Source organism: Protomyces lactucae-debilis, assembly GCF_002105105.1.
Source record: "Protomyces lactucae-debilis strain 12-1054 chromosome Unknown BCR37scaffold_7, whole genome shotgun sequence".
In the NCBI taxonomy this organism is placed as follows: domain Eukaryota; kingdom Fungi; phylum Ascomycota; class Taphrinomycetes; order Taphrinales; family Protomycetaceae; genus Protomyces; species Protomyces lactucae-debilis.
This window is the reverse complement of record NW_024467999.1, coordinates 104,925-131,475: the sequence shown is the minus strand read 5'-3', so window position 1 is coordinate 131,475 and position 26,551 is coordinate 104,925. Positions and strand designations below refer to the sequence as shown.

At 50.1% G+C, this 26,551-nt stretch overlaps 15 protein-coding genes across 15 annotated transcripts; 9 read left to right on the top strand and 6 right to left on the bottom strand.

Annotated features, from left to right (window-relative positions):
* Nucleotides 1–1,093: 1,093 nt before the first annotated feature.
* BCR37DRAFT_331152 (chromatin remodelling complex Rsc7/Swp82 subunit-domain-containing protein) lies at nt 1,094–1,942 on the top strand (the record flags this gene model as incomplete). Its single annotated transcript, XM_040867009.1, has 1 exon — nt 1,094–1,942. A coding segment is annotated over one exon (849 nt), but the record flags the coding sequence as incomplete, so codon positions are not given.
* Nucleotides 1,943–3,196: 1,254 nt separating this feature from the next.
* On the top strand, nt 3,197–3,826 carry BCR37DRAFT_378637 (uncharacterized protein). Its single transcript, XM_040869086.1, has 2 exons — nt 3,197–3,580; nt 3,622–3,826. The coding sequence occupies exons 1-2, from the start codon at nt 3,347–3,349 to the stop codon at nt 3,667–3,669; spliced, it is 282 nt and encodes a 93-aa protein (XP_040725970.1). The 5' UTR covers nt 3,197–3,346; the 3' UTR covers nt 3,670–3,826.
* BCR37DRAFT_378636 (uncharacterized protein) lies at nt 3,537–4,637 on the top strand. Its single transcript, XM_040869085.1, has one exon. It carries the CDS (start codon nt 3,883–3,885, stop codon nt 4,198–4,200), a length of 318 nt encoding a protein of 105 aa, XP_040725969.1. The 5' UTR covers nt 3,537–3,882; the 3' UTR covers nt 4,201–4,637.
* Nucleotides 4,217–5,608, bottom strand: BCR37DRAFT_346287 (ATP-dependent rRNA helicase rrp3; the record flags this gene model as incomplete). The annotated part of the gene is made up of 1 exon (XM_040867678.1): nt 4,217–5,608. The coding sequence occupies one exon, from the start codon at nt 5,606–5,608 to the stop codon at nt 4,217–4,219; it is 1,392 nt and encodes a 463-aa protein (XP_040725968.1).
* An 838-nt stretch (nt 5,609–6,446) lies between these two features.
* On the top strand, nt 6,447–6,950 carry BCR37DRAFT_386708 (uncharacterized protein; the record flags this gene model as incomplete). The annotated part of the gene is made up of 1 exon (XM_040870468.1): nt 6,447–6,950. One exon carries the CDS (start codon nt 6,447–6,449, stop codon nt 6,948–6,950), a length of 504 nt encoding a protein of 167 aa, XP_040725967.1.
* A 73-nt stretch (nt 6,951–7,023) lies between these two features.
* BCR37DRAFT_275616 (copper amine oxidase) lies at nt 7,024–9,308 on the bottom strand. The gene has a single exon (XM_040866784.1). The coding sequence runs from the start codon at nt 9,146–9,148 to the stop codon at nt 7,097–7,099; it is 2,052 nt and encodes a 683-aa protein (XP_040725966.1). The 5' UTR covers nt 9,149–9,308; the 3' UTR covers nt 7,024–7,096.
* A 390-nt stretch (nt 9,309–9,698) lies between these two features.
* Nucleotides 9,699–11,634, bottom strand: BCR37DRAFT_378632 (putative DNA repair protein Mus81). The gene is made up of 2 exons (XM_040869084.1): nt 10,275–11,634; nt 9,699–10,236 (listed from the first exon to the last, which is right to left on the bottom strand). The coding sequence occupies exons 1-2, from the start codon at nt 11,586–11,588 to the stop codon at nt 9,790–9,792; spliced, it is 1,761 nt and encodes a 586-aa protein (XP_040725965.1). The 5' UTR covers nt 11,589–11,634; the 3' UTR covers nt 9,699–9,789.
* Nucleotides 11,635–11,716: 82 nt separating this feature from the next.
* BCR37DRAFT_386705 (uncharacterized protein) lies at nt 11,717–12,271 on the top strand (the record flags this gene model as incomplete). The annotated part of the gene is made up of 1 exon (XM_040870467.1): nt 11,717–12,271. The coding sequence occupies one exon, from the start codon at nt 11,717–11,719 to the stop codon at nt 12,269–12,271; it is 555 nt and encodes a 184-aa protein (XP_040725964.1).
* An 883-nt stretch (nt 12,272–13,154) lies between these two features.
* BCR37DRAFT_386704 (uncharacterized protein) lies at nt 13,155–13,490 on the top strand (the record flags this gene model as incomplete). The annotated part of the gene is made up of 1 exon (XM_040870466.1): nt 13,155–13,490. One exon carries the CDS (start codon nt 13,155–13,157, stop codon nt 13,488–13,490), a length of 336 nt encoding a protein of 111 aa, XP_040725963.1.
* Nucleotides 13,491–13,518: 28 nt separating this feature from the next.
* On the top strand, nt 13,519–14,773 carry BCR37DRAFT_275681 (uncharacterized protein). The gene has a single exon (XM_040866785.1). The coding sequence runs from the start codon at nt 13,801–13,803 to the stop codon at nt 14,422–14,424; it is 624 nt and encodes a 207-aa protein (XP_040725962.1). The 5' UTR covers nt 13,519–13,800; the 3' UTR covers nt 14,425–14,773.
* Nucleotides 14,774–16,462: 1,689 nt separating this feature from the next.
* BCR37DRAFT_346114 (Brf1-like TBP-binding domain-containing protein) lies at nt 16,463–18,103 on the bottom strand (the record flags this gene model as incomplete). Its single annotated transcript, XM_040867663.1, has 2 exons — nt 16,463–16,992; nt 17,182–18,103. The coding sequence occupies 2 exons, from the start codon at nt 18,101–18,103 to the stop codon at nt 16,463–16,465; spliced, it is 1,452 nt and encodes a 483-aa protein (XP_040725961.1).
* A 1,524-nt stretch (nt 18,104–19,627) lies between these two features.
* BCR37DRAFT_386701 (uncharacterized protein) lies at nt 19,628–21,649 on the bottom strand (the record flags this gene model as incomplete). The annotated part of the gene is made up of 2 exons (XM_040870465.1): nt 19,628–21,250; nt 21,332–21,649. The coding sequence occupies 2 exons, from the start codon at nt 21,647–21,649 to the stop codon at nt 19,628–19,630; spliced, it is 1,941 nt and encodes a 646-aa protein (XP_040725960.1).
* A 489-nt stretch (nt 21,650–22,138) lies between these two features.
* On the top strand, nt 22,139–23,274 carry BCR37DRAFT_386700 (phosphoglycerate mutase-like protein; the record flags this gene model as incomplete). Its single annotated transcript, XM_040870464.1, has 2 exons — nt 22,139–23,236; nt 23,257–23,274. The coding sequence occupies 2 exons, from the start codon at nt 22,139–22,141 to the stop codon at nt 23,272–23,274; spliced, it is 1,116 nt and encodes a 371-aa protein (XP_040725959.1).
* Nucleotides 23,275–23,476: 202 nt separating this feature from the next.
* On the bottom strand, nt 23,477–24,712 carry BCR37DRAFT_275785 (uncharacterized protein). The gene has a single exon (XM_040866786.1). It carries the CDS (start codon nt 24,502–24,504, stop codon nt 23,569–23,571), a length of 936 nt encoding a protein of 311 aa, XP_040725958.1. The 5' UTR covers nt 24,505–24,712; the 3' UTR covers nt 23,477–23,568.
* A 106-nt stretch (nt 24,713–24,818) lies between these two features.
* Nucleotides 24,819–25,234, top strand: BCR37DRAFT_378624 (uncharacterized protein). The gene has a single exon (XM_040869083.1). It carries the CDS (start codon nt 24,976–24,978, stop codon nt 25,225–25,227), a length of 252 nt encoding a protein of 83 aa, XP_040725957.1. The 5' UTR covers nt 24,819–24,975; the 3' UTR covers nt 25,228–25,234.
* Nucleotides 25,235–26,551: the final 1,317 nt, after the last annotated feature.

Genomic DNA, 26,551 nt, shown 5'->3' with positions numbered 1-26,551 from the left:
TCTGTGATGACAGCCGTTGATCAGTCTGTGCCTCCAGTTGAGCACTTCTGCATTCATGAAGCGCTAGTTACAAGGCTCAACCTGATATAGGTGCCAGTCATTGGCCTGGAAGGATTTCAATCCTCACTGACAGTGCCACAATACTCAAGGTCCAGTCCTGCCAGACTCAGGAGTTGACAAGAGACTCGCTGAACCAATTTGTATGACATTCTTCCGCTTATCATAAAAGACCATAGCATCCGCATAGCTTGGCAGAGCAGCCACCACAGCAGGCACATCATCACCCTTGACAGACGCCAGGAGTGCGTTACATAGCGAGCAGGAGTGTTCGACTTTACTGTCTTGCGCAGCAGACACTGTACTCACAAGGGATCGGGCGCGAGAGGCCAGATTCTTGCGACGCTGGATGTGTACTGAGGTCGTCTGCTCTTTATGACAGCTAGGACAGTGTACGCGTTGTGGTGAGGATGGCGCGCATGCTTGATACGCAGGAGCTGAGGCAGGTGTAGGCATGTGAGCTGCAGCAACGCTTTGCGCGCCCGTCATAGCGAGCGTCCAGCAGGTCAATTGAGCAGAGTCGAGCTTATGGACGGATGGTTAGTTAATGCACTGAGCTTCTGACAGAGTTACTCGAGTGCTGTTCGATGTCCGTGAGAATTCCCAGAGTGAAGCGCGACTGCAGCACAACAAGACCAAGCTACACAAGGATAAGCAAAGAGACTCGACTGCCAGGATGGATGAGACTCCGCTGGACAGCCCCATGGCAGATATTCAGGAAAATTCACAACGCGGAACAGGCATAGATGACGCTGCTGCCGCTCTTGAAGAAGAGGAAGAAGCAGCCGCCGCTGCAGCAGCCGAAGCCGAAGCTGCAGAAGACGACGAGGACGAGGAAGGTGATGAGGAAGACGAAGAGGAAGTACCTGCAGAGGAAGATATTTCCGCAGATGGTATCGCACCGCCACCATCGCTTCGTCGACGCGCTGTAGGTGCTCAGAAGCGTGTGCTTGATGACCTGAGTGGTAATGAAGACGAAACGGCACCTGCTACGCCCACTGCAGACAGCAATACGCGAGAGGGGACGCCGCTATTGAAGAAAAACAAACGCGGACGTCCACCGACTGTGAAGAAATCAGACCGCATCAGTCCCAATGTTGTACCGCCAGATGCATTGCAGTATCCGCTGGATGTACAAAATGACGAAACAGTCCTCTCCCATCATGATGTCGATGGAGAACAAAAGGTGGATGAGAATGGACATCTCTTTGATGGTCGCGAGTACCGTGTACGTACCTTTACCATTCAAGGTCGTGGACAACGACTGTACATGCTCTCGACTGAGCCTGCGCGTTGCAATGGTTACCGCGACTCTTACCTCTTCTTCATTCGCCACAAGACACTCCACAAGATTCAACTCGATGAGCAAGAAAAGGAAGACCTCTACCAACGTGCTCTCATCCCAGCTTCTTATCGTTCCCGACAAATCGGTGTCTGCACAGCACGTTCAGTCTTTCGTGAATTTGGCGCACGCATCGTCATTGGTGGTCGCCGTATCATTGACGACTACTGGGTTGCTGAGTACAGGAAGCATGGCTACAAAGAAGGTGAACTCGCCGACCCGGAAGACCGTTTGCCACCACCAGGAATCGAGTACAACCGTAACCAATACGTCGCGTGGCACGGCGCTTCCTCAGTCTATCATCAAGCGCCTGTTCCCTCTCGCTACGGAACTCGTGAGAATGGTATGGTGACGCGTAAACAACGCACAGCTGCCATCAATGAGAGTAATTGGATTCTTGAACATGCACAAGCTGCATCACGCTATAATGCAGACTTGGTGGGCGTTCGAGCGACTACTTGGCGGGGTGTGTATGAGCCCCATGCGAATGCCATGTTTTATCCTGCATCCACACAGCCGGCAGGATTTCATTGGGAAGAAGCACCTGCTGAAGAAGCAGAGAAGACGCGCTATGGACATGTTGTGGTTGAGGAACGCATGATTATACGTCCTTCCATCACAGGTGCTTCCGTGCACCTTCTAGATGTCGAGCAGGACGTGCTTGATGTGTTGCCAGATGACATCAAGCAGGCTGTGGAGCAACAACGGCAAGCAGAACAAGCTGAGCAAGATCGCTTCAAGGGCCCACACTGCAAAGCTCGCCTGACAATATAAGTGCATGTTTGTAACATGCATATCTAGGCTTAGCGCTGTGTAAATGACCAGCATGGTAAGGAGCGTCTCTGACCAGGAGCAATGTGATTGAGCGACATGCAGATGCAACAAATTTCGGTCGGCTTTGACGGCGGTGGGTGGGTGTCTGCCAAGTATGCTTGGAAACCTGTGATCTTTCTATCGCATTGGATACAGATCAAATGAACCAGCGAATGCACCCTTTTGCAGCGCCTTGAACGGCTTCATCGTTGCGCTATTGCTATCGCGTTGCGGCAAATGATCTTCTTCGATGACTAGCACTTGTTGCGCCTGTAGTAGCCTTCCATTGCACAAGGCTTCAGTGTATGAGAATCTAGTCATTTCTCAGCTGTCTATACGGACGCCTAGCAAGCCTGCTACTTCCTTTGTCCAGCTTCTGCACCCACTCCCACATTATAGAGTCTGGTACCTCCGATATCAGGCCTAGGATATCAGGCACCAGCCAGTGCAATTACAGAGGCAAGGCTCAGCAAGACATACATTGCATCCAGACCAGGCTCAATACGCCATACATCTCCTGCAACAAGGGCAATCAAAAAATAGGTGCCAGCGCACGAGGTCAGTGTGCCCCAAGCCTCTGACTGGAACAGCCCCTAATATCCCAGCACATCTCCCTTCACTGGCCATACATCGGTCTTTGACATCCTGCCATCGATTGCTGCTATGAGCCCGAGCGTGTAAAAGTCGAGCACCCATGATTGCGTTTCCTTTATTAAGGAGCCAGCAAAGACGCAATATTCAGGCTCATGGAGTCTACGGTCCGCAGCAGATGTTTGTTTTCATTTTCCGTAGAGAGTACCTCAAGGTTTGCTGTCCGCAATAGATGCTTGTTTTCCCTTTTCCGGATAGAGTACCTCAGACTTTGCTGGCCTCAGCAAATGTTTGTTTTCCATTCTTCGTATAGAACACCTCAAAGTTTGCTGTCGGCAGCAGATGTTTGTTTTCCATTCTCCGTGTGAAATACCTCGAAGTTTGCTGTCAAGACGAGACGACGAGAATGGAGAACAAATATGTTATGCGGACAAGACCTACAAGGTGATGTTTGCCGTTCACTGACTTGACCAGGGGAGGTTATTTTTGTTTGGTAAACATGCTCGCAAATGTGAATAAATGCGGTGCCCCTGAGTACTGGGAATGTATAAAGGCCCGCTGCGAGCAATGATCCAAAGCACTGCATCAGCCATGCAGTTTCAATTTGCCAGCACAGTACTCTTGCTTGCGTACGTCGCTAATGGCTTGGCCGTGTCAGTCAAGCAGCCCAACGAGTTGAATCCCGCGGCCAGTATGCCCAAGGGAGACCCGTGCCGAAACAGGGAACCAGTACCCGGTTGCGACCCTTCGACAGACAAATGCTGCAACAAGATCGTTGTAAGTGTATCATCTGTTTCAAATCTCCACTAATCGCTCAGAATAAGGGTGCACCCATTACCAAGTCACACTCAGCAGGGCCTCAATAGGTCGTGTTACGTATTGACAGATCCTGGTTTCAGATGCCTAATCACCTAAAACCCCTGGTTACATCTCGCGGCTATTCTTCTGTGCACAACCACAGCGACCGATCTAGACCTCGTCATCTAGATCATAGAACAACTCATTCGGCATCTTCAACAGTCGCTGTTTCCTTCCATTTGGAAGCATAGAAAATAAAAAGTATTGAATTGTGCACTTTTATGCGTGTGCATAACTCACCTTCTGCGACTTGGTTGTGCGCTGCATTAGTTATCCTGGTATCTCGGAACTACGGGACGCTTCGTGATACCGCGACGGTTTCGAAGAGTCATAGTCCTTCCTTCGCCCACCTGGCCCTTGTAGCTCCGCCCGGTTATACACCACAGGGTCAAGGAGAAGTGGCTAGAATCGAGAAAAGCCCAATTCTCGTGACTCATCTTTTATATGACTGCGAACCTTTGGTCTCAGTATGCCTCACCAAGAAGAGCTCTAGCGCTGCGCACGATGAGAAACACTTGAGACGATTTCCGGAAACATAAAATCTTAGTAATATAATCATTCAGCTCTGTCCATATCATCGCGTTTCCGCTTCCCACTTGCAGATCCACCGCGACCACCAGCACGACCAATCCCCTCCCCACGCTTACCTCCCTTTCGCGCTTGCAATTCCTTCATATCAGACACACTCGCTCGCTGTGCATCGGCAACACGCTCAGCCAAGATCATGACACCTTCCTTGTCTGCATCATACAACGGCATCTTCGTACCCAATGCCGCTTCGATGCGCAAGTATAGCTCAAGATCATACTGCGTCACAAGCGAGATACTCTTCCCTGCTCGTCCAGCACGAGCCGTTCTACCAACACGATGAATATAACTCTTGGAGTCTGTTGGAATATCGAAATTGATCACTGCATCCACCAATGGGATATCGAGACCGCGAGAAGCAACATCAGTCGCAATCAAGATACTGCGTGCACCTGACTTGAACTTGTTGAGAGCACCGAGACGTGCGCTTTGTGAGAGTTGACCGTGTAGCGGTACTGCTGGGAAGCCCAAGTGACGTAGCAAAAAGGCAACACGCTGTGTATCGTTGCAGGTACGTGCAAAGATGATTGTGCTTTGGCCAGCGAGCTCATTGACGAGATAGACGAGGTAGGCATCCTTGAATTTGAAAGGAATGAAGAGGTAAGATTGCAGCAACGTGTCAACTGTAGAGTACTTTGTTGACACTGCCACACGAACAGGATTGCTGAGCGAGGCGCGCTGTAGTTTCTCCACTTTACTCGTCATGGTTGCTGAAAAGAGGTACGTGTGTCGCTCCCGTGGAATGATTTTGAGAATCTTGTCAATGATGGGTCCGAAATCCATGTCGAGCAATCGATCTGCTTCATCCAGCACAAGGTACTTCATTGTTCGTAGTGAAAAGCCTTTGGTGTTTTCCAAGTGATCTTGCAGTCGACCTGGCGTGCATACCAGAATATGAGGCTTCTTGGCAAGTGCAACGGCCTGCGACACCATATCCATACCACCCACAATCACCACCGACTTGAGTCCAAGACTCCCACCAAGCGCTTCAAACTGTTCCGATATTTGGTATGCTAATTCTCTCGTAGGCGCCATGACGCAGGCAAATAAAGGTGATGGTTTCTCCCAAAGTGCTTGAATGATGGGAATCGCAAACGCCGCTGTTTTACCAGATCCAGTCTGCGCTAGTCCAATGATATCTTTTCCCGCAAGCGCATGAGGGATGGCCTCTGCTTGAATGGGCGTCGGCTGCTTATACCCGACTTTTGCGGTCGCTTCGCATAGTTCTGGCAAGACACCGAGTGATTCAAAGGTCTTTGCCGGTGCATCTTCTTCGACCACTTCGATGGTGCCTTTGGGATGTTGCACTGTTTCGCCCTCAGACTCGCTGTCGGAGGAGGATGAATGCGCTGAGCTCATGGTTGTTGTGTGGATGCGTCGTGCTTGCGGTCGCTTCAACTTTTTTCTCTTGCGGCTGAGGTGGCGCAGAATGTCCCATCTGAAGCCTAACTCATGCTTGCCGTCTACACAACTCTTTTCTTGCACAAGTCATCCGTAACAGGCTCTAGCTCAAATAGAGCTCATAATAATGAGCTGGCAGAGACCAAAAAGTCTAAATTCCCTCAATGCCGCCTTGACTGTGTCTAATAATAAGCTGCATTGCGCCTCATGTGCTCTTTAGTCTCGTATAAGCCCCTGGAAGTCGGCCTGGTTGTACTTCGTGTGAGGCAGGTCGTAAAAGCGAGCTCTGATCAATCGCATCCTTTGATATCAGGAGTCCAGACAGCACGAACAATCATCGCTGACCAGAGCACAAATACTTAGCAAAGATACCGACTCGCGGTTTAAGCACAACAAGCGGACATGCAACTTTAGTACATTCGCTTATACGCGCTGAGTCTGAGACCCTTTGGGTCATTTGCCATCTTACGCGAGCGCTGGGCTAAAGCAAATTGCGGCAGAATTTTCATGCGATAACAGCATGGAAAACACATGCATCTGTACCCCTGATTATCACGCAACGTGCCCATCGTGTGCACTGAGTGAATCACTGCCACTGACAATCATGCTTTTGCGTCTACTGTAGATCCGGGAGCCTAATTTGAGACTCAAGCTCCTGAAGGCTGCAGCACCCTGCGGGACATGATATAAAGGTTGTCTTCCCCCGGACTGCTTCAAGTTGTCTCGACACATCGGTTCACAATCGCAACCTCTACAACCCGTTCGCTTCTCGCGGAACTACGGAGACCAATTAACGATGCTTCAGCAGAATAGCTTGAGCATGATGGTGTTCCTCACTGCTTTCGGTGCTGTGGCTGCAGCAAATATCGATCCTTGCGGCGCCTCAATCAGACATGGATACAACTACGCAACACAAATCACGATCAAGAAGAATTTGGCCAAAGCTACGGGCGCCAGCTACGATGCAAATGCATGCAAACTTCAATGTCAGTCAAACTTTGAGATGTCATTTCTCCAGGCGGCGGAACGGGGCTCTTTGACATCGTGTCAGAAGGAAGATCCTGCTTGCTTGAACGTTGTTGCTGTGGTCAACACTGACAGCTGTGCATGTACATTCGAAGTTATATTAAGCGAGAGCACTATTTCAGGCCAGCTGGACAACTATTGCTCAATTAGCAGGATTTCAGACAGGCTTTACCAGGGCCTCAAAGTGGAAAAGAATCCTAATGGTGTTGCGCAGAGGCGAATATGCTGGCAACCTGAAAGTCACTGCGACAAAAAGTATCGCAAAGGCAAATGAAGGGCTAGCTCACAATAACTACATCTGAGTACAGCAATGACTCATAGTCATATCCAAGTATTTCTACTTGCAAAGCTTCTCAATGAAACGAGACCCATACTCTCCGTCACCTGAAATTTGATATAGTACATCAGTCGTCGTCAGACTCAACAACAGCCATTCGTAAGACCAGCCAAGACACTCTGATTGATTGATTGCGACGACGGTACACAGTCATTCGCGGGATTCTGATCAAAGAAAGATGTTGGCTTCAATGACATCTTGATCACCTCTGCTGGCATGACAGGAAAGTCCTCAGGTCTTGGCGAGTGTGATAAGGAAAAGGTATGCCACAAGACCACATCATCACCCAGTTCCGTGTCTAGCTCTTCATCTCGCTTTGTCCATTCAAACAACCCTGTATCCGCAATTGACTGGTTGGTGAACTCTCCAGCAGCATACAACTCGCCATCTCTGTACTTTGTGATGCAAATTGGATGCTGTGCGAAGTATGCACGCTTGAAGGAATAGGAGTTTGGGTGCATCAACATCATTTGTGAAGCATGAGCGTGCAACTTGTAGCCAACAGGCTTGCCGCTGATCTTATTGAACTTTGTCGGGTTCTGGACAATGAATGTGCGTGCCTTACTGATGTCCAAGTCTTGGAAGCATGGGCGAGAAAGTGTTTCGCGTTTATTGATGTAGCCAACGCCCCAGGGATTCTCTTCATCCAAAGGCATCGCGACAGATTCGTCCTTGACGATGATGTTACGATGTCCATCAACTGCCGGGTCGATGCGAACGTTGAACAAGTGCTGATGATTCGCTGCCATGGTGCCCTCAGAAACTACAGTGCCAAAGCCCAGCTTCTTTGCGTTCGCACGACCTTCTTCGGTCGTACCATTGATGAGGTCTTTCTTGATTGGCATTGTTGACAGGATACCAGTCGCTCGCATTTCCATATGTATAGCACCAGCCAGATCCAACTCCCAAGCGAAGATGTATTCATAGTTACCAACTGTCGCAACCATTTGGATGACAAGCTTGCGGTTCCTGACCACCTTGGCACGTTCATTTCTGTAGTTGGTGTGCTTCCAAAGGATACCATCATCAACTTCATGCATGCAAATGACATTCGGCATTTCAACAGCCTGGCCCTCTCCATTCGACACAAAGCCAGAAAAGTAGTGGACGGTGCCGAGACAGTCACACCCTAGACCGAGCTTATTGGCAGTCAGACCCATGCCAACATCGCCAAAGTCGAACGCTTGTTTGCGATGATAAGGTGCACGCGGATCACCGTACGGCACAGTCATCTCATTGACTGCTGCGCGATAGAGAACCTGCCGACCATCGTAGCTGACATTGTGCAGTACGAGACCCTCGCGCAAGGTGATGGCCACACGGAATTGCCATTTCTGCCAATGGACTAGGTGACCATCGACTTGAAAGGAGACACCAGAAGGTTGCTTGACGAGTAGCGGCTTTAGATCTGTGCGATGAGGTACACCAGTCAGATCAGCATGATATTCGCATCCAGATACAGCCTCCCAAGGGTCTTTGCCTGTGCTTGTTGTATGGTCCAGACCAAGTGGCAAGCGTATGATTTCCACCAATTCGTGCGTATGCCCATCAAAGACCGGGGAAAAGTCAAGAGGTCGTGCATAGTGATTCGACTCGTTTGCCTCGTCTGCCTCGTCTGGCACATCCAACGTGACATACATATAGCATTGGAAACGACGTCTGTTGTTGGTATCATCCTGTGTCCCATACATCCAAGGGTCAGTCGCCACCTTATATCCTTTTGGCAATTGCAGTCGCTCAATCTCCTTGAGGATTGCCGGATTAGCCAAGCAGACCTGCTCCATCTCAATCATTTCCTCTGCATGGATAGGCGCTTGAACGCTCTCGGGCAAGATCTCGTCCTTCTCAATCTGGCCGGACGTCAAATTGACGAGCAGCTTGTGGAGATCAACGTCACGGTCAGACTTGTACACCCACAAGTACGACTTCATACGCCTCGCTGGCGCAGCAGGTAGAGACTGGCCCAGTCGCTCTGCATCGAGATAGGGTATCAACTCTGCTTTTGCTGGCTCGCTGAATTCAATCTGCTGAAAACGAATCTTGCTGTTGCTAAAGGCCTTGCGGAGGAGCTTGCTCGTTGCTGCGATTTCATCGCATGTCAATGGGTCCAATGGATGGAGCTGGGCAACAGTCATGGTGAAGTAGAGATTCAGACGACAAAGAGCAAGCGAGTGGTCTTCTGTAGCATCGAGCAGCAGCTAGAATAGGAGCTTAAGCATGCGCAGTTGTAATTGCAGTGTTCCACCTAAGCGCGGTCTTTGATAGTCGGTGGGTACAAGTTTATCTCGTCAAGCCACAAAAACGCGAAGTGCGAGAATGCGAATTAGATAAGCGAGGGCATCTGTATGCGTACTGCGACGACAACTTTGACCCACTTCACCTGCCACCGGGTCCTGGTCATGAGCTTGCTGAGTATCACACCCGTCTTGCAAGTCAAGAACCTTGCAGCCTCTAGAGTATTCTACCTCAAGCTTGGCTTCCAGATTCAGACTGGTAGCGCTACACATTGCATCCTGTCCCTCTCATCTTCAAAAGGATCGCCCGAGATCTTGCTTCAAGAAAGCACACCAGAGAATTTGTCAGAATCGTCTGCTCCATCCGTCACACTACGCATCAAGCTCGATGGTGAACACGGAATTGATCAGTACCGCCAACTGCTCGCTGAATTGCAGCCTTCCGAGATCATGGTCCGCGGCTGGGGTCAACAGCACTTTATCATACGAGACCCCGACGGCCACGTTATCGAGGTTTCGCAAGCAAAGCCAATCTACCAGGGCTAGATACCGCTGGCCACTGGAGCACTCTCAAGCAAAATGCTCGGCAATCTGTATATTAGCTGTGCACATGCAGCATTGAAGCCTACATTCTTTGACAATGCATTGCCAATCTTCTTCCTGCCAAACCCAGCACATTGCTCAGCCATCATCTTCTCGCGTTCCTGCTGGGAAGAACATTTTGCATAAGCCTGTAGCAAGAGTGACAAAGTAGGAAAGTGCTCCTGGATTTCGACCGCCTTCTCGGCAGAGACGCCACGAATACACATGAGCATACGAATCCAGATATCACCAACACGCATATTACTTGATTTCTGATTCAAGCCATCGAAAGCGTCGTAGCTTAGAAAGTAGCGGGTGCCAGGTTGAGTCTTATTGAGGTGTTCAGAGAGTTGGACAAACGCACGACTGTCGACCATGTGATCCGGCAATGCCTTCAGTGTCTGACCCTGTATGTCAGTCTCCACATGTTGAAGCGCAACAATACCTCATAAATAGACTTGAGCTTCTTGGTCATCGTAGCCAGGTAATTAATGGTCCCATCAAGCGATGGTACGCGCTTTACGAAATGCCCATCTGCGACCTGCATTGTCGAAATAGCAGTTGTCATGGCCTCTGCAAAGAGCTCAACATTTGCAGCATGCGATTCTTCAATGATGTAGATGACTTGCTGCGCACCACATTTTGCCAGGCGAAATCGTTGCTCTTGCCAGCGTCCGTCCTTGATGGAAGCTGCGAGATCGTCCATGCGCTTACGCTCAACAATCTGGTCGAGCACAAATTCGCGACCATCGTTGCATTTGGCTATCCATAGCGCATCGCCTACCTTGAGAGAACGTTGAATGAGCTCAATGTTACTCTTATACAGAGATGCCTCGATAAAATCACGGTCCTTTTGCGTTATGACTTCGCGATTGTCAATTACGAGTTGGACCTTGAACGAGCCAGCTGGGATGATGACAGGTGTAAAGGACTGTGTGATGTCAAAAGCAGCTGCATCAACGACTTGTCGAGTGGAACCGGCAGCACTGGACGCAGGTGCTTGTGTGGCTGTAGCGAGTCTGCGCTCTGCATCAGGCAAACGCAAGTTGAGAGAAGGATCAGCACTACTTCTGATGCGCACAGCAATAGCAAAGCCATCATCGGTGAGCGAGTACTTCTGTGGGCGTCCCTGTTTCTCCACAAATCCTTTCGCAACCAATGTCTTCATAGATGCCCAGGCAGTGTAGTAGCCTTTGCCATCACTTGCGACCTGGAAGGAGCCATCGCAATGGGGTTCTGCAAGACGAATGATTTCAGCCTGCGTCATGCTACGCCCAGAGTTTGGATCGGAAAGAGCAATAAGAATAGCGTATGGTCCACTGCGAAGTGCAGGGACATAAGGTTTCACGGCTCGGGGAGCTTTCGGAGCCTTGGTCGCCTTTTCTGCTCCACTTGTCCGTTTATGTCTCTTTGCTGCGCCTGGGCGCTGATCTAATTCACTCTCTTCATCCGTCGAGGGAGGACTTGGTACCGATGCGCCTGCTAGTGAAGCTGCAGCTACCGGTGCAGCCCGTCCAGGCTTCGTCGGCATCTCGGTACCAGTCTGCTGGCAATACTGCTGTAGCATCTTTTCCAAACGAGCACAGAGCGCAGGTCCTAGACCTTTGAGCGAGATGGCCTGTGAAGGATGGCCAATCTCAAAGGGACAGGCACGCATCGAGTCATAAGCCCTTTTGAGCGTATGAACACCCTTTGACTCTTGTTCGCGAGCGCGCTCGGTCCATTCTTTGAGCCATTGGCAGTATAGCTCGTTTGGCATGATGCAGCTGGTCGGAGATCATGCAGAGAAGGACAAGATGTGTGTGTTGACTTGGTTGAGCGCGTCGATTTGCTTTACGCGACGACACAAAAAGACAATTTCAGACCAAGACCTACACTCCATACAGGATGGCCTGGCTCAGATGCATGCGCTCGCCTGTCCTGTCAAAACATACTATCTTTATACAAAGGGCTGCATCACAATGTAGACGCTGCATCGCGACAAGTCCTCAGCCGACATACGATCCATCTACGGCTGCATCTGCACACGAGGACATGCCGGAGCTACAACCATTCGCGCGCGTGTCGCCCATGGACCCGGTCAGCAATATCAAGATGATACATTATACGCTTGCGTCAGATGCATCGCCTAGGCGACGGCAAATTGAAGCCCGTCGTGTTCGAGCGCAAAAGGAATGGGTTCGCTTCTGGACTCTGCACAATCGCGACTATGCACTCAAGCTCGAGGCACTCAAAGCGCAGTATCCACCCAAGGGGGAAGTTCCACCCGACACAATGACACATTTCTATCAAGAACACATGGCGACAACACGCGCGGACCATCGGCGGTTCAATGCTTGGTGGATTGGTGAAAACTTCGGTATGCTAGCGGCGAGTTTCAAGTGTTGGTTCACAGATCGGATACCGGAACGCAAAGAGCCGGGGTTCTTTGGGTCTCATTGATTACATTTGCAGTGTGTCAAGCAGCAGGGGTACTGCAGACTGTTCTACGGCATTACTGGTCTTGTAATAGCTTGCTCTTCATGAATCAATTACCAGCAGCTGCAAGCTACAGTCTAATCTCGTGAGCTGGCCGTCGTCAGACTTGACGCATGTATCGAGTGAATGGAACGAGGCGCCTCAGATGACTTACGAAGATGGGCCGAGGCTTGGATGCTGGTGTCCTTGTCTCGCCCTTGGCCCACGCTTGTGCGTCTGGCTTCTCTGGCTTCCTTGGCCGCCGTTTCATTGGGAAAGCCCATCTGAAACGTTTCATGGGATGCATACGCTGATAGAAGAGACTGTCTGCCATGAGTGCCATGCTGAAAGTGGTCGGTGAGTCTTGACCAAGATCGCAGCAGTGCATTGCAGGAAAGTGGTAGATGCGAAAGGAGACACGTTTTAATTGATGAAACACTGACAGCTCTGTCTGAAAGGACAAATCAGGCAAGGACAACAGACTGAAGCCCAATCATGGGCCCTCCATGGTTTGTGCTCTCACAATCGCAGAGGTGGAGACCGCGCAGTATCTGATACCCATGCAGTCGCTTGAGAGCAAGCTGCTGCTGTAGCGCAGGTACTTTCAATAGCGTGGTGCCCAAATCTGGGCTCGCCGATGGGCTACAGAGCTGAGCAATGTAGCATTTCAGTATCAAGACAAGGACAAATCAGCACCGAGGAATGCAGCAGACAAGACGGCAATCGACATGGCCTTGACCAATGGCCCAAGACCATTTTGGCGTTCCATGGAGGGGCTCGTGGAAAGAGGTCTCGTTCACAACAATGGCATCAGCAACTTCTGTCACTCTTGCAATGAGCAGCTCCTTAAGTCTACCACGATCACACAATGCGTCACCAGATTGAGCTGCAACCATACATTGCCCTGCCGAAGTTGCTCGATTACTGCAAGGAAAATGGCACTCACTTGAGTGCTTACTCGCTGCTTGACTCGCAGGATAGTGACTTGCTGCAGGACAAGACTATCTTGTCTATTGCGGAGCGGAGAAGCACGTTGTCGATGCCGGTCGTATGCTCATTGCACGGGCCTTGGAGCGAGGCACTTCAAATCAGTAACGCTGTCGCGCATCCGCGATCACTCCAGGCACAGGATGTCAAGCTGTCTGAAGAGGACCTCAAGGGCCTCGCCAAGCTAGACAAGACCCTGCGCAAATCAGAATTGTAGACTAGAGACAACACATCTGTGGGCCCTATGCCTCTGCAGCTACCGCGCTGTGATATTGCTGCATATGACATCCACATGTCAATCTTGCTTATGAACACCACCTCTTCCAGCATACGAGGCTTTCGTATCTCTTGCTCTACAGTTGTCTCAATGCACTGAAGTAGACGGCGTGGAAATGCCACAACGGGCCAGTGCGAGTCATGCTGCTTGAAATTTTGGTCTCGACCGATTCATTTCTTGACGCTTCATCACTAGAACTACTGCATGCTCTGATAGTCTTTCGCTTTTCTCCCTACTTGCACGCTTCTATATGGTATTGAAGCATGTGGCTAAGCCATTCCGCACTGGCTTCGCATCCTATCAAGCTGCCTTGCTCCGTCGGCCTCTGACTGTTCAGCTTTCGTCTGGCACAGCTCTCGTGCTGCTCGGCGATTTCATCGCTCAAAAGCTGATTGAACGTAAGCCAGACTACGACTGGAAGCGTGCTAGTGTCATGGTCGCTCTACGTGGCATCTTTCATTCGGGTGCCATCATTGCCTGGTACCGATTCCTCAATACCCGACTCGCTATGCCTAATGCAACACGCAGTCGCCGCATGTTTACACATCTATTCCTAGATCAGGCATTCTTCGGACCTAGCAATGTCATCTTCTTCTTTGTCGCTTCTGGCATACTCGAAGGTAAGTCAAAAGACCAAATCAGTGAAAAACTTCAAGATCGCGGTCTCGCTACTGTTGCATCTGCTTGGTGTGTCTGGGTCCCTTTTCAAGCAATCATGTTTCGCTTTGTGCCTGCAGCAGATCAAAGGCTCATTCTGGGGCAGACTCTAGCTATTGGATGGAATGGCTACATGTCGTACGCGAATGCCAATAGGAGCAAGGCTCTCCAGGTGCGAAAAGGCGGCCAGACGCCGATGGTCCAGCTCCACACTTGACGGAAACTGAGACTTCCTGATCCACAAGCATATTGCTGCTTGGAGCCAAGTTATCTTCGGCACGTCAATCGCACACGTTAGGCATCCTTCGAAATGATGTCGCAATGGGTAACCTCAGACGGGCGAGCTTCATCCTCTTGTTTCTGACACTGTGACTATTCATTGCGCGCCCCTGACGCAAGGTCGGCATAGGGTCAAAATCCCGCACTCAGTAAGTTCAGGAGTCTTCGCTCCAAGAGATCTTCGAAGCTGAGCTACACTTCATGAGCTTTGTCAGTTGCGAGGAGACTAGACCTTTCAAGGTGCTAAGCACTAAAGCTGGACAGAGTGTGTTCATGCTGACGGCCCACATCACCATGATCGGGGTCTGTCCGGTGCACCAGGACTCAGAAACTTGTGACCTGTCTCGTGTACATCACAATTCGCGTTGCATCACACCCCTCTGTCGTCTTGTTGATATTTCCCAGGTTGAATTAGCCCACTATGCGCACAAACATCGGGACTTGTGGACAAATCAGCGTCCCATGTTTCAATGTGACAACGTGACAATCGTCTCTCGGCCTCATTCGGCGTATTCGGCATTGTTTGTCGACTCCTGAATCGCTTTTCGCATCTTATAAAAAGGGCATCGAATCCCTCCGATATGCTTCGAGCGAAGCCCGCTGTTAGCATCTGCCTCGCACATCAGTCCAACAGTCATGGTGCTTATGTCAAAGTTCAATGCTATCTTGATCTTGCTGTACTTAAGCAACTTAGTCAGATCGGAATGTCCCGCAAGCACACAGCTGGTCATCAAGAAAAAATTGAACGGGTACCAATTCAAGCAGCACCACACAGACTTGATACAGTATTGTACAGATTCATTCACCAATGCATATGCCGCAGGCAAACCATTGACTCGATGTCAAGCTACAGGCGGGGTGGTATGCACCCAAGTGCAATATGATCCTCAGATCGGCGAATGCACATACACCTTGACTCTCGGACGGCTTCTGAAGGGCGTATCAGGTGAATCACAGGACTATTGTTATCCAGCCACAATAAGAGCTCGAGTCCGGGCGCAGTTGCAGCTGCCAGCCGAGAGCAAGTCGCCGGCAGCTTCATGTGAGGCGAAAATTCTCAAGAACAAGCAGGATTGCGAAGGTATTTCTTCTCAGGACGCGGCACTCTGGTATCCGAAGTAGAAGTGGATGACCGTTGTATCACGGACCGAACTCTGATACTTCTTTCAATTGTCTCTCAAGACCCTTTTCAGATGCCTCAACAGCCCTTTCTTACATCTTGCGCTATTCTCCTGTGCGCAAGCACAACGGCCGGTCCAGTCTTCTCTGCTCGGTATCATGGAATTACCCATTCAGCATCTTCAACAAGTCGCTTGCTCTCTTCTGGCTCCAATTCCTATTTCTAATACACACCTCAAAACATCCTTTTGCGTTTGGCTCGTCTGGCTAGACGCTACTCTCAGTTTTGGGGGCTTGGTCCCTGTTCAACCTCGTAGACAGGTAGAATTATCACTACCTACCAATTCTTGTTGTTGAGTATCTCAGAAGTTGACCCGACCAGCTCTGCCTTGTACCTGATGCCAACGGTTCAGCTGCAAACGCATCTCCTAGGAGTCCGCGAGGCGACTATTGCCAAACCCTCATTTATTATGTAGCATTATGTCACCGATGTGAGGTAGTATCAGCTACCTGTGGCGTAGTATCAGTAGAGGAATCTCTTGCATCAGTCATGGAAAGCACAAGAATGCCTCACGACACCCGCAAGCTCGTGCGGCAACTTCACATTTGACTCTTTCCATCGAATGTTTCAACGTCTAGTTTATATGTTTGGCTTGCTCACGAGATCATCAGCAATCGTACACATTGCGGAACCGCACTTGCCGTCTATTCTGTCAAACTTCGTCACAGAGTCTCCCCGGGATACTTCTGCAAATGAGCGACAACGTCGAGGTCTCTGCACACTTGTTGAAGGACAAATGACGAGGACTCTGCGCAGATCTCTCACAATGGTCGACCTGGCCAGCCATCAACACTGCCTACGCAAATAGCGCATCTAGGGCTTCGTAGTTGATCTTCTTTGAAAGTTTTCGTTCCTCAACAAGCTGTCTCGCAGATTCAGCAGGGCTCTCTGGCAGATTGGGCGCCGACGAGTCTCGTGGCTTCATGCGACGCTTCTTCTTGCTTGGTGCACGAATTCCTTGTTTACGATCCGTATCAGCCTTGAGCTTCTTCTGCTCCTGCGCAGCAAGATAGTCCTTGTTGAGCTCCATCCAGACTTGAGTCTTGATTTTGATCGACTCTTCATCCAACAAGACTCCATCAATCTCATCGTCGTCAACGTCTGATAGATTGGAGCCCTCAGGATTGGCAAGCCGAGAGGCTTCTCGCTCAGAACGCTTTTTTGCAGCCAGCTCCCCTTCAAGCTCTTTGGTTTGCGAGTCTTGTAAGACACCTTCCATCTCCTTGGCAATCTCAAGCGACACAGCATCGTTTGGAATCTCAGAAGGATCTCCCGTCACTGGATCTGGTGCTGTAGGGTCGATAGGCAACACATCGGCCTGTGCTCCTTGCACTTTGGGTAGAAACGGCTTCTTGAACAAGGCAGGCGTTTCTTCCTCACGCATGCCAGCAAGTGCTCGTGCTGCCGCTTCTTCGTCTTGTGCGTTAGGTCTCCGGTGTATCCTCTCCAGCTCATCCGCATCCGCCTCTCCTTCTCCATCTTCTTCGTCTTGATCATCATCGTCGCCCTCTTCACCCGCAGCTCGCTGGCGCTTGCTCTTGCCCTTTCCAGTCTTCTTTGTTGGTCCAAAAGACGGTGGCATCTCCTCACGTTCAAGCCAAACACTGCGAAAGTCATCCACAGAAAGCTCGCCGGAAGGTGTCATACTGAATTCCTGCAGTCGCGACTGGACCGTCTCTTCAGCGACTTTGACGACATACACGATTTCCGCCATGGTGCGTCGATAATCATTCATACGCGCAGCAATAGCAAGCGCTGCACCACAGACACCGGCTGGCCGACGTCCACAGTCGAGCCAGTCGCGCTTCATACGCGCAACAAGTCGAGTGGCGTCGTGCGCCACCTTCTGGGTGTCATCACCAAACTCGAGCATGCCTGCGAATCTTGTGATGTAGAGTGATGGATCTACCAGCGGGATGCTGAGGTGCAGTACCTTTACAAACTTGAGAAAGGTGGAGCCAAGGACAAAGACGTTGATGTTGAGGACATCTGAAAAGTCGATGAGCATGTGCGATGTCTTTTCCATACGGCATGTGATATAGAGACATGAAGCGACCACGTACTGAGAGCGTCGTCCTTGAATGAAGCCATTGTTCACGGCTAGCTGGAAGAAGCGCACACCCTTCTCTGCGAGACGCTCAGAAAGACGCATGGCATTGGCCAACGCGTTGATGCGCTGTCTGCCCTTGCGCATCGTCTGATCTCGTGAATTCTCACTTGACTGATTCCGGAAAGGACCTGATATGCGCGCTCCTGTTGCGCCGTCGCCGATAAAGGCGCCTTGCACGATCGCGGCACCTGAGGAAGACTCGCCAAAGGTGATTTCAGAGACGATTGTGTTTTCTTCGATGACGGTACCGCATGAAGTGCAGTAAGTTGCGCCGCTGGAAGCATTGGACTCTGTCTGGCCAGAGCCGCAGTTGGGACAGACTGCCATAATGAGATCTTCTGTGTTTGATGTCAAGATGCGATGGATAATGGCGGCTGCAGGGTTTGTCGGCTTGTTTTGCAGTGTCGCTGGCCGAAGCTGGAATCCGCGAGGGACAGCTGCGGGTTCGAATACAGGAAAACTTTAAACCACGATACAGCTACGCAACACCCACCATGTCAGATCATGCAGGGAGGCTCACAGGGGCTGACAATGACGACTAGTCAATAATGACCATCGTCAAGCCATAGGAAGACTTTTGCTGGCATAGACGGCAGTGCTCCTTGATCGCTTGAAGATTGCAGCTTACATCTCCTAAAAACACGTACATGCTCAAATTTCAACTAGCTGAAGCAACATGGCTTGCTCACAAACAAATGCGCTGTTTGGCAATATTGGCTCAATGTGCCAGTAGACCACCGCTCTCCTGATAAAATTTGTGCTATAAGATAGCCTGCTTGACTTCAAATTTCTGGAATAGTAGATTTTGAATAGGACACGTATTGCACCTGCTTCTTGGCGGTCCACTACTTCCTCACACATCACCATCATCTCTCCAAGTACGAGACTTCGGGGTGGGCTAGCCGTCAGAGCGTCCCATTCGTATGATGAGATCCCAGAAGGCCATTTCTGCCTTTTTCAGCAGCTGCTTCATTCTGCTTCTACACCTTTTTTTGATACTCAATCCAACACAGAGCGTCTCGGCAGCCGCTTCACCGTTCACAAGAAAGCACCTTCAACTGAAGTTATGGAAGACCTTGAGTATCGCAGATTGCACAAGCCTGGGCTCCGTACCATGTTTGGGCTACTTCAACAGCCTCGTTCCCACAGATGTTGCGCTTGACACTTGTCAGCCTGTCCCAAAGGAGGGCTCATTGTCACCAGCAGCATGGATCTTACTAGCAAGTCGACTGAAAAGCAAAGATCAAAGCCCAAGCTGTTTTTGCTTCTACCAAATCACTTTCGACTCCCTCCAAAGTGGGACAGAGTGCTCTCCTTACCAAGTGCTGAAGCGGATTGAACATACTTTACAAGCTCGGGGTGCTAGGCCAAGCTTCGTGGCAGAAGTACCGAAAGCCTGGAACCTCACCAGAATTGGGCACTAACGAATGAATGGCTCCGCTTTGGCACATTTGCACCATGATTCTTTTCAAAGCCTATACCTTTGGCCGGTATCCAAAGTCAAGGCACACGGTCACTGTGGTTCCAGGCAGTTCTGATCACGTTGTATGTGTCCGGTACTCCACATTGTCAAAACAATCGGTGCAGCTTATAGTTATCTCCAGCCTTGGTCAGTAGGTATCATTGGAACTTTCAGAATTGCAGGCAATATCGGATACTGACTGTCTTCATTTTGATACTTTTGATCATTTACATCTTCTCTGCATGTCACTTGCCAACATCGAGAACGCACTCAGTCGCTATGCATGAGACTCGTGCTCAACAAAATTGTGTTTGAATTGGAAGCTTCAGATGACACGAGTCGGCAATCGTGACAAGTATACTAAAGCAATTGGAATCCATGCAGTCAATTCAACCATGCCTATGCGTAAACACAGGGGATTCAGTCTCCACCATAGCAAAGCCATCCTCTGCAGCCGACTCGGGCGGCAACTGAATGCCCGAACCAGGTGGATACATTTGTGCTTCATTGCTGAAGGCAGTAACACCCGTCTCACCCGCATGACGTGTTGCTACTCGACCACCACTTGTTGCCGCTGGAAAGGGTAAAGCTGCTGGTCCCACTTTAACAGTAGCGCGATACTCTTGGTTGATTTTGAAACCTGTCTGATCGGCCACCTTGACTTGTTCGAGTCTACCTTTGCGCACGCAATTGGCAATTTGCTGAGCAACGAGCATCTTGTAGGAACCATCTGGCATACTGTAATTGCGATCCACCCAGTCAATAATATCACGCGTTGTTGATCCATTGGTTGCAGCGAGTGTCTGGATGGCTCGAATGACAATTTGCTCCATGGGCGGCTGGCCAGGGACATTACATGCCTCATCTTCGGCACTGACAGGTGGGACATACTCATCCCCAGGACCATATTGTTGTCCCAACAATCTGACACGCTCCTCTGCAATCGCTTGCTCCTGCTTTGCATGGATTTCTTCAAGGATATTGCGTGTTTCTGGTGCGAAGAGCTTGAGGTGCGGTGCGTCCCGTGCAGCAGCCAGAATGATATCCACCAAGTGTGAGGTGGGCAAAGACGCGAGGTAAGTCTTCTTTTGTACTTCTGTCAAGTCGGCGCCATCGGAACCCATCTCCAGTGGTTTGTGTCCTCGTTTCTCATCACACGCACTGCAAAACCATTCTGCATCCGGTAGCGTCACCAGGAGGTTGTCAATGACTGGTAAGTGGCAGAGCTGATGGTATGGCTCATTGCAACCATCGCAAAAGACGATCATGTTGCTCTTCGGTGAATGACCACGCTCGCAGACTTTGCAAAAGAGGGAATCAAGCACTGGCTTCTTGGGAGGTCCACCACGACGTCTGCCACTCGTCTGCTTACTTGGGTTGAACTGCGATGGTTTATGCACCTTGCGTCCTGACTTTGTCTTCATGCCTTCCATGTTGTACTCTTCATCTGAATCATTCTCATCCTTGACTTCCGTCTTGCGACTGAAACCAGATCCACGTTTTGCCACAACCTTTTGCTTTTTGGCTGCTGGTGGCGTACTTGACGAGGCGGGTCTCGCTGCAGCCAATGCAGGAATGATGGGCGTTGGGATTTGCGGTTGTTGAGGTGGCTGTGATACGGCTGGTGATTGCTTTACCCTCATCTGCGCTTGTCCTTGCAATTGTGGTTGTGACTGCGGTTGTGTTGAGCCGTGGTTTTGGCTCTGATCATAACCATAGTGCTTGGCAGCTTGCATCTGTAGGTATGCGTATTTAGCTGCATCTGCTTGCTGCTGTTGTTGATCAGAGTTACTGCCAACAGAACCACTGCGATGCGATTGCAGTTGCGGTGGCGCACCATTACTGTGCATAGACGCGCTATGTGGTGAATTGAGCGACAAGCCACCGTACAGGGCAGTGTTCGCAGTGCTAACAGATCCATTGCTGCTGCCGATATGCGTGTTGTAGCCTTGCATCGACATAGGGTTCGCGACAGTCGGGTCAAAGTACGCGTTGTACTGTGTATCACGATCCTATAGCTCGTTAGCATCTTGGTCTTTTGGATGGTCGCTGAATTCAATCACACTCAACAGACGCGATTAAAGCAAACATACACTGGAGAGATGACCCGATGGCGCACCATATGGATTGTGTCCGAGCGATGACTGCTGCATCTGATGCCGGAACGCTTGCGCTTGACCAGACAAGTTCATACTGGCCGAGAAGGAGCCATTGTTGTAGGACCCACCGCTACCGCCACCACCGGCGCCCATAAACGGCTGCGCATACCCAGACCCATCCGAGGACTGTGCTACATTGGCTGTTGAATTGGCTTGATTACTTCCTTGCCCGGATTGCGACTCTGCACGACCATGTTGTGCTTGCTCGGTCGGTGGTCGTGGTGCATAATCGCCATAGGGACTGAAGCTCATCGTTTGACTTACTGAGACCAATGGACGTCGTACCGTGACGCTTCCTCGCTGCTAGAGTCCAGCTCCTGCGACTCACAAATCCCGAGCTGCTGATCAGTGGGTCTCTCACTCTCTTGTAGATGCCTCTGACTGACTTCCCTGGCTACAGAAGTCTGTCTCTGCTTGTAGCCAGTCTCAGTCTCTTGTTTGGCCTGGAGTGCACGTGCTTGGAAACTCGGAGTGGCAGAGTCTCAGAACAAGCAGCAGCAGGTCTAGCGGTGGATGGAGCACTGCAGCTTGCTTGTAACCTTCTATCGGCCATTGGATTGTATGCCAGTTGAAGGTCTAGTTGTAGCCAGAACCAGCATCTGTATATGTGACTGTCCCCGGAGACTTGCGATGTCGCCAGCCAATCACACGCTGCCATCTAATCTCTGCCCGGCTACCGAGTACTTATTAAAGCCAACTACACCTGCCTCTGGCTAGCTACCTCCAGTCAATTTGTACTCTATGACTTCTCTGCAAGGTACACTTGAAGGCGTTGTCCTGCTCACGAGGCATGGAGACCGCACACGCTTCTACCAGAACCCTGAAGCTGGCTATGCAGGCACAAACACGCACATCACACCCCTCGGTGAAGCTCAAACTTACAACACGGGCCAGTACATACGCTCACGCTATATTGATGCAAAAAGCTCGAGCCAGATCACTGGTATCTCAGTCGATACAATTGACCTCGCTCAATTGACGGTGACGTGTGATGCAGCGACTGAGGCGAATGTTATTGTCCTTTCTGCCTATTCCATGTGGCAGGGCATCTATCCGGCATCGCCTCTATCCAATGTGACCTTGGCCAATGGAACGCTTGTCACATCTCCTCTGGGTGGACAGCAGTATGTTCCCATGGAGACTGTTGAGTTTGAGCAATCGCCTCTTCTCGAGGCCTTTGCCAGTTGTCCCGCGTACACGGCCAACCTGAATGCCTTTTACAACAGTGCAGAATACACGGCCAAGTCTGCACTTGAAAAGCCCTTTCGAGACTCGCTCACGACAATTGTCGATGGGCGCAACACGACACTCAAAGACATGTACAACGTGTATGATTTCATCAATGTCAATCAGATATACAACGCCACTTTCAAGCAGGAATTGGATAATTCAACACTGGCAAAGGCATCTGATCTTGCGAATTGGCTCTCCTATCGTGTCTTCACAGGTTCAAGTATTTCAAGCATTGGCAATGTCGCCGGTCGCGGAATGATGTCGCAGATCATCGAGGCCATGGCGGATATTGCAGACACGACGACGCCTCGCAAGATTAAGCACTACTCGCTCAGCTACAAACCCTTCCTCTCCCTCTTCAACATGACTGGTGCCGCTCAATCAGCACCTGAGCTACAGGCAGTACCGGCGTATAGCAGCATGGCGGCGTTTGAGCTTCGCAACATTTCGTCAGAACTCTTCATCAATTTGGTCTTTCGCAATGGTTCTGATGCAGGGACACAAGCAGTCTCCTATCCAATCTTGGGACAGCAACAAATCAAGATGTCGGAATTCATCGCAACCTTCAACAGCTCTGCCATACATTCAACACTCGAGTGGTGTAAGGTCTGTAACCAGTCTAGCAGCATCAATGGCTGCGATAGATTGTTGCTCGCCGATCAAGTCGAGTCGACTTCAGGTGGCCTGGCTGGTGACCGTGCATCAACCAAATCGTTCTCGCCAATTGGTGCTGGCTTTATCGGTGCAGCAATAGCGTTGTTTGTTGTTCTCGTTAGCTTCCTTGGTTATCGAGCTTGGTTACAAAGCCGCCCATTCAAGCCATCAAAACGTCGTTCAGCAGCAGGTCTTGTTCGAGCAGGGTCACCAGTCAGTCTGCAGAGCTACCCAGTGACGCCAAACAAGAAGGGCGACTCTCGTTTCTCTACTTGAGCGTAAGGTCATGTATTGCTGACAATGTAGATGGCATAGCCATCCAATGCTTGCATGGCTGCTGAAGATGCATCGTCGTCGTCTTCTTCGAGGCGATGAACTAGTAATCCACGTGCGAGGAGTTGCTCGATGAATTCCAGGTGAACGAACTGGTCGCGGAGTTGTTGCCCGAGAATCGCTTTGCAGTCTGGATAGAGCTTGAGGATGGCTGCCACTGTAGACACGAGGTGTACGAGTAGATAGGATGAGTAGACGCAGTCGAGACATAACACATAGTCCACTTTGCTGGGTTCATCGTCATCGTCATGCAGAGCTCGCTTCTCCTCGGCCAGCAGAGAGACTATAGACGGCTTCACCTGTGTAGCAAAGTCGTCCTCCCAATTGAGCTCAAGCACCCGGATGTTATCTCTTCGCTGTTTTGACAACTTTGATTCATCCTCATCGATAGCTTCCCTGCGCTGTATTTTGACCCTCTTACCCACATCATCGCGTGTACAGCAATGCTTTGACAGCTGCCGAAGCAGCTCTGGATCAAAATCAGACGCGATAAAGAGCTTTGCATGCTGTGCCAATACCAGTGCCGCTAATCCCGTACCACCACTTCCCAACTCCAGAACAAGACTGCGCTGTGGGTCCAGCGTCAGATCTATAGACTTCCTTGACGTAAGATTGCCTTGTCTCGGGATACATTTCAGAGGAGTATGCTGTAGTTGAAGAAGCATCTCAAGTACAAGCGGTGTACTGGACCATACAACGCCGCCTGTCACGCCCTTGCCAGCAAGTGTGTACTCTGGCCGTTGCGATACAATGTAGTCTTGACCAGCAATGTTGAACTCGATGCGCACGTCCAGAGAGACGTGGCCTAGCTTTGACGGCGGTTGATGGAGAGCATATAAAACTGATGTCTCTTCATCCGCATCTTCGACAGGTTGTAGCACGATCATGACACAGGATAGCTGCAGCTGGCTTCTCTCAGTGAAGACAAGCCTTTGGCGCTGGATTGTGTGGTGTTCACCTTACACATGGAAGCATCATCGGGAAGGGGTCACGATCGGGACACTTTGCGAGCTCCAGACGAAATTATGCCGCTATTCCGCGAGACGTGCTCGTCCATATGTCGAGCAAACCCTACACAGCTCATCATGTAGGATGAGACTCGCGAGGCAGCGACGGCCAAGCAGTACACTGTAGACAGTCGCGCAATCAGCTTGCTGCAGATGCAAATTCTAGACACTCACGCTCAAATTTTTGAAGCGAGACTGTAACGACTGGGCTCGAAGGGGATTGACGGAGGTACGTTGGAAGCTGAGACGTCAGCACGAGGTACGAGGCAGAGCTGGTCAAGTCTACTTCGGAGACACTAGACAACAAGACTGTTAGGTAGTAGCAATTCTACCTGTGTACGAAGTTGGTGAATGAAGAACAAGGCAGCAGAAGGCTGTCCTTTTATCTTCATCAGACTAGAACTAGAAGCAAGAAAGACAAGAGGTAGAACCCATAAAAGAGTAAGGCAAGAAACAGGGCCAAAGTACCAAAGACTGTGGGCGACGTCTAGCCAGACGCGCGAAGAGACAAAAGATGTCTCAGATTGGTCAGGCGAGAATAGGAGACTTGAGCCAGAAGAAAGCAAGCAACTTGTTGAAGATGCTGAACGGGTTGCTCCATGAGCTAGATGGCGAGGTCTAGATCGGTCGCTGTGGTTGTGCACAGAAGGATAGCCGCGAGATGTAACCAGGGGTTTCAGGTGGTGAGACATCTGAAAAGACATCTGAAACCAGAATAGGACTTTGATCAGTCAGTCCGTGACAGAGACGCATCTGCCAACATTGAACGCGGTTGAGGAAGGAAATGAGTAGGTCTGATCTTATCTCTACATATAGTTTAGAGGCTCAGAAGCGACGGCTAGACGACCGGATGAGCCAAGAAATTCGTCGTACGCGTTTGTACGCCTCGCGAACTGGATGCTTGTATCCCAAGATCCCGCAAAAGACATTTCACTTATGGATCCGACAAAGCGGAGCCGGAACCTGAAAATATGATCTATGGCCTTGTTTGTATACGCGCGTGTGTGTATGCATGAATGTGACTGCACGGCCGCGAAAATCGAGTCCGTGGCATTCTCCGATGGACAAACAAATCAATGATCTCGCACTTGGCCTGGTTACTGTTTGTTGCTACTGACAAAGGTCTAGGCCTGCGTCTACGACGCGGCTGCCCCTGACTACTTGTTCCGCATGGAATTTTCAATAGAGGAATTTGTTTTCTGGTTGCCATGAACATGATTTACGTATAGACGCTATTTATAAAATCTTCCGACAGCAAGCTGTAGCAACTGAAAACTCAAAATCAAACATGATAAGAGATTTTTTTTTTTTTTTTTGAGTCGTGAGAATGTGTCGGGCGGAATTCAAGCTTCATGAACGCACAATTGCAATTGTGAATTCAAACGCATGCAAAATTTCTTTACTATGGCTGCGCACAAAGGATTAGATCAACAAATAGTCAAATGCCGTGCTTTTTGTTTGTGATCTCATCATCTGAGTGCTTCCGGCTCGCTCCGTAGCGAGGCACATACTATGGTTTTTTATAGCTGCAGTGAGTTTCCTTTCTACTTAAATCGAAATCTGCATTGTTTGGAAGCGCCGTGATTGATGGCAAATGATCGTACTGGTGCGGACTAGATATTTTGCAATTTGTAGAGCTAGCGGGCCCTTCGCCCAAGAATGACTTCATGCGCATAGGCAGCTGTCTCTCTGCGTGGCTGTGCATTATTTGCGGTTGAGCCTCGCGAGCTTGAAATGTTGCAGTTCGCCCGACTAGGGCTCAGTCAAGTTGACAAATCATCAAGGCTATATGCATGGCATTTTTAGCATGTTCTATGAATAGTAACCCCCTTGACTGCGTTTCTAAACATAGTATCATGGACAATTTTGTCTATGGTTAGGGGCACTATGTTGGGTCTAGACTCTAGCTTCTAGCGCAGAAATCCGA

Excerpts from the sequence above, each read along its gene's own strand:
- BCR37DRAFT_275616 (XM_040866784.1), bottom strand. The coding sequence starts at position 9,148 with ATGACTGTTGCCCAGCTCCATCCATTGGACCCATTGACATGCGATGAA.
- BCR37DRAFT_378632 (XM_040869084.1), bottom strand. The coding sequence starts at position 11,588 with ATGCCAAACGAGCTATACTGCCAATGGCTCAAAGAATGGACCGAGCGC. Across the intron at positions 10,237-10,274 it reads AGCTCAAGTCTATTTATGAG|GGTCAGACACTGAAGGCATT; the intron begins GTATTGTTGCGC and ends ACTGACATACAG.
- BCR37DRAFT_275785 (XM_040866786.1), bottom strand. The coding sequence starts at position 24,504 with ATGATCGTGCTACAACCTGTCGAAGATGCGGATGAAGAGACATCAGTT.
- BCR37DRAFT_275681 (XM_040866785.1), top strand. The coding sequence starts at position 13,801 with ATGGTATTGAAGCATGTGGCTAAGCCATTCCGCACTGGCTTCGCATCC.
- BCR37DRAFT_378624 (XM_040869083.1), top strand. The coding sequence starts at position 24,976 with ATGAAGAACAAGGCAGCAGAAGGCTGTCCTTTTATCTTCATCAGACTA.
- BCR37DRAFT_378636 (XM_040869085.1), top strand. The coding sequence starts at position 3,883 with ATGCGTGTGCATAACTCACCTTCTGCGACTTGGTTGTGCGCTGCATTA.
- BCR37DRAFT_378637 (XM_040869086.1), top strand. The coding sequence starts at position 3,347 with ATGTATAAAGGCCCGCTGCGAGCAATGATCCAAAGCACTGCATCAGCC. Across the intron at positions 3,581-3,621 it reads AATGCTGCAACAAGATCGTT|AATAAGGGTGCACCCATTAC; the intron begins GTAAGTGTATCA and ends CTAATCGCTCAG.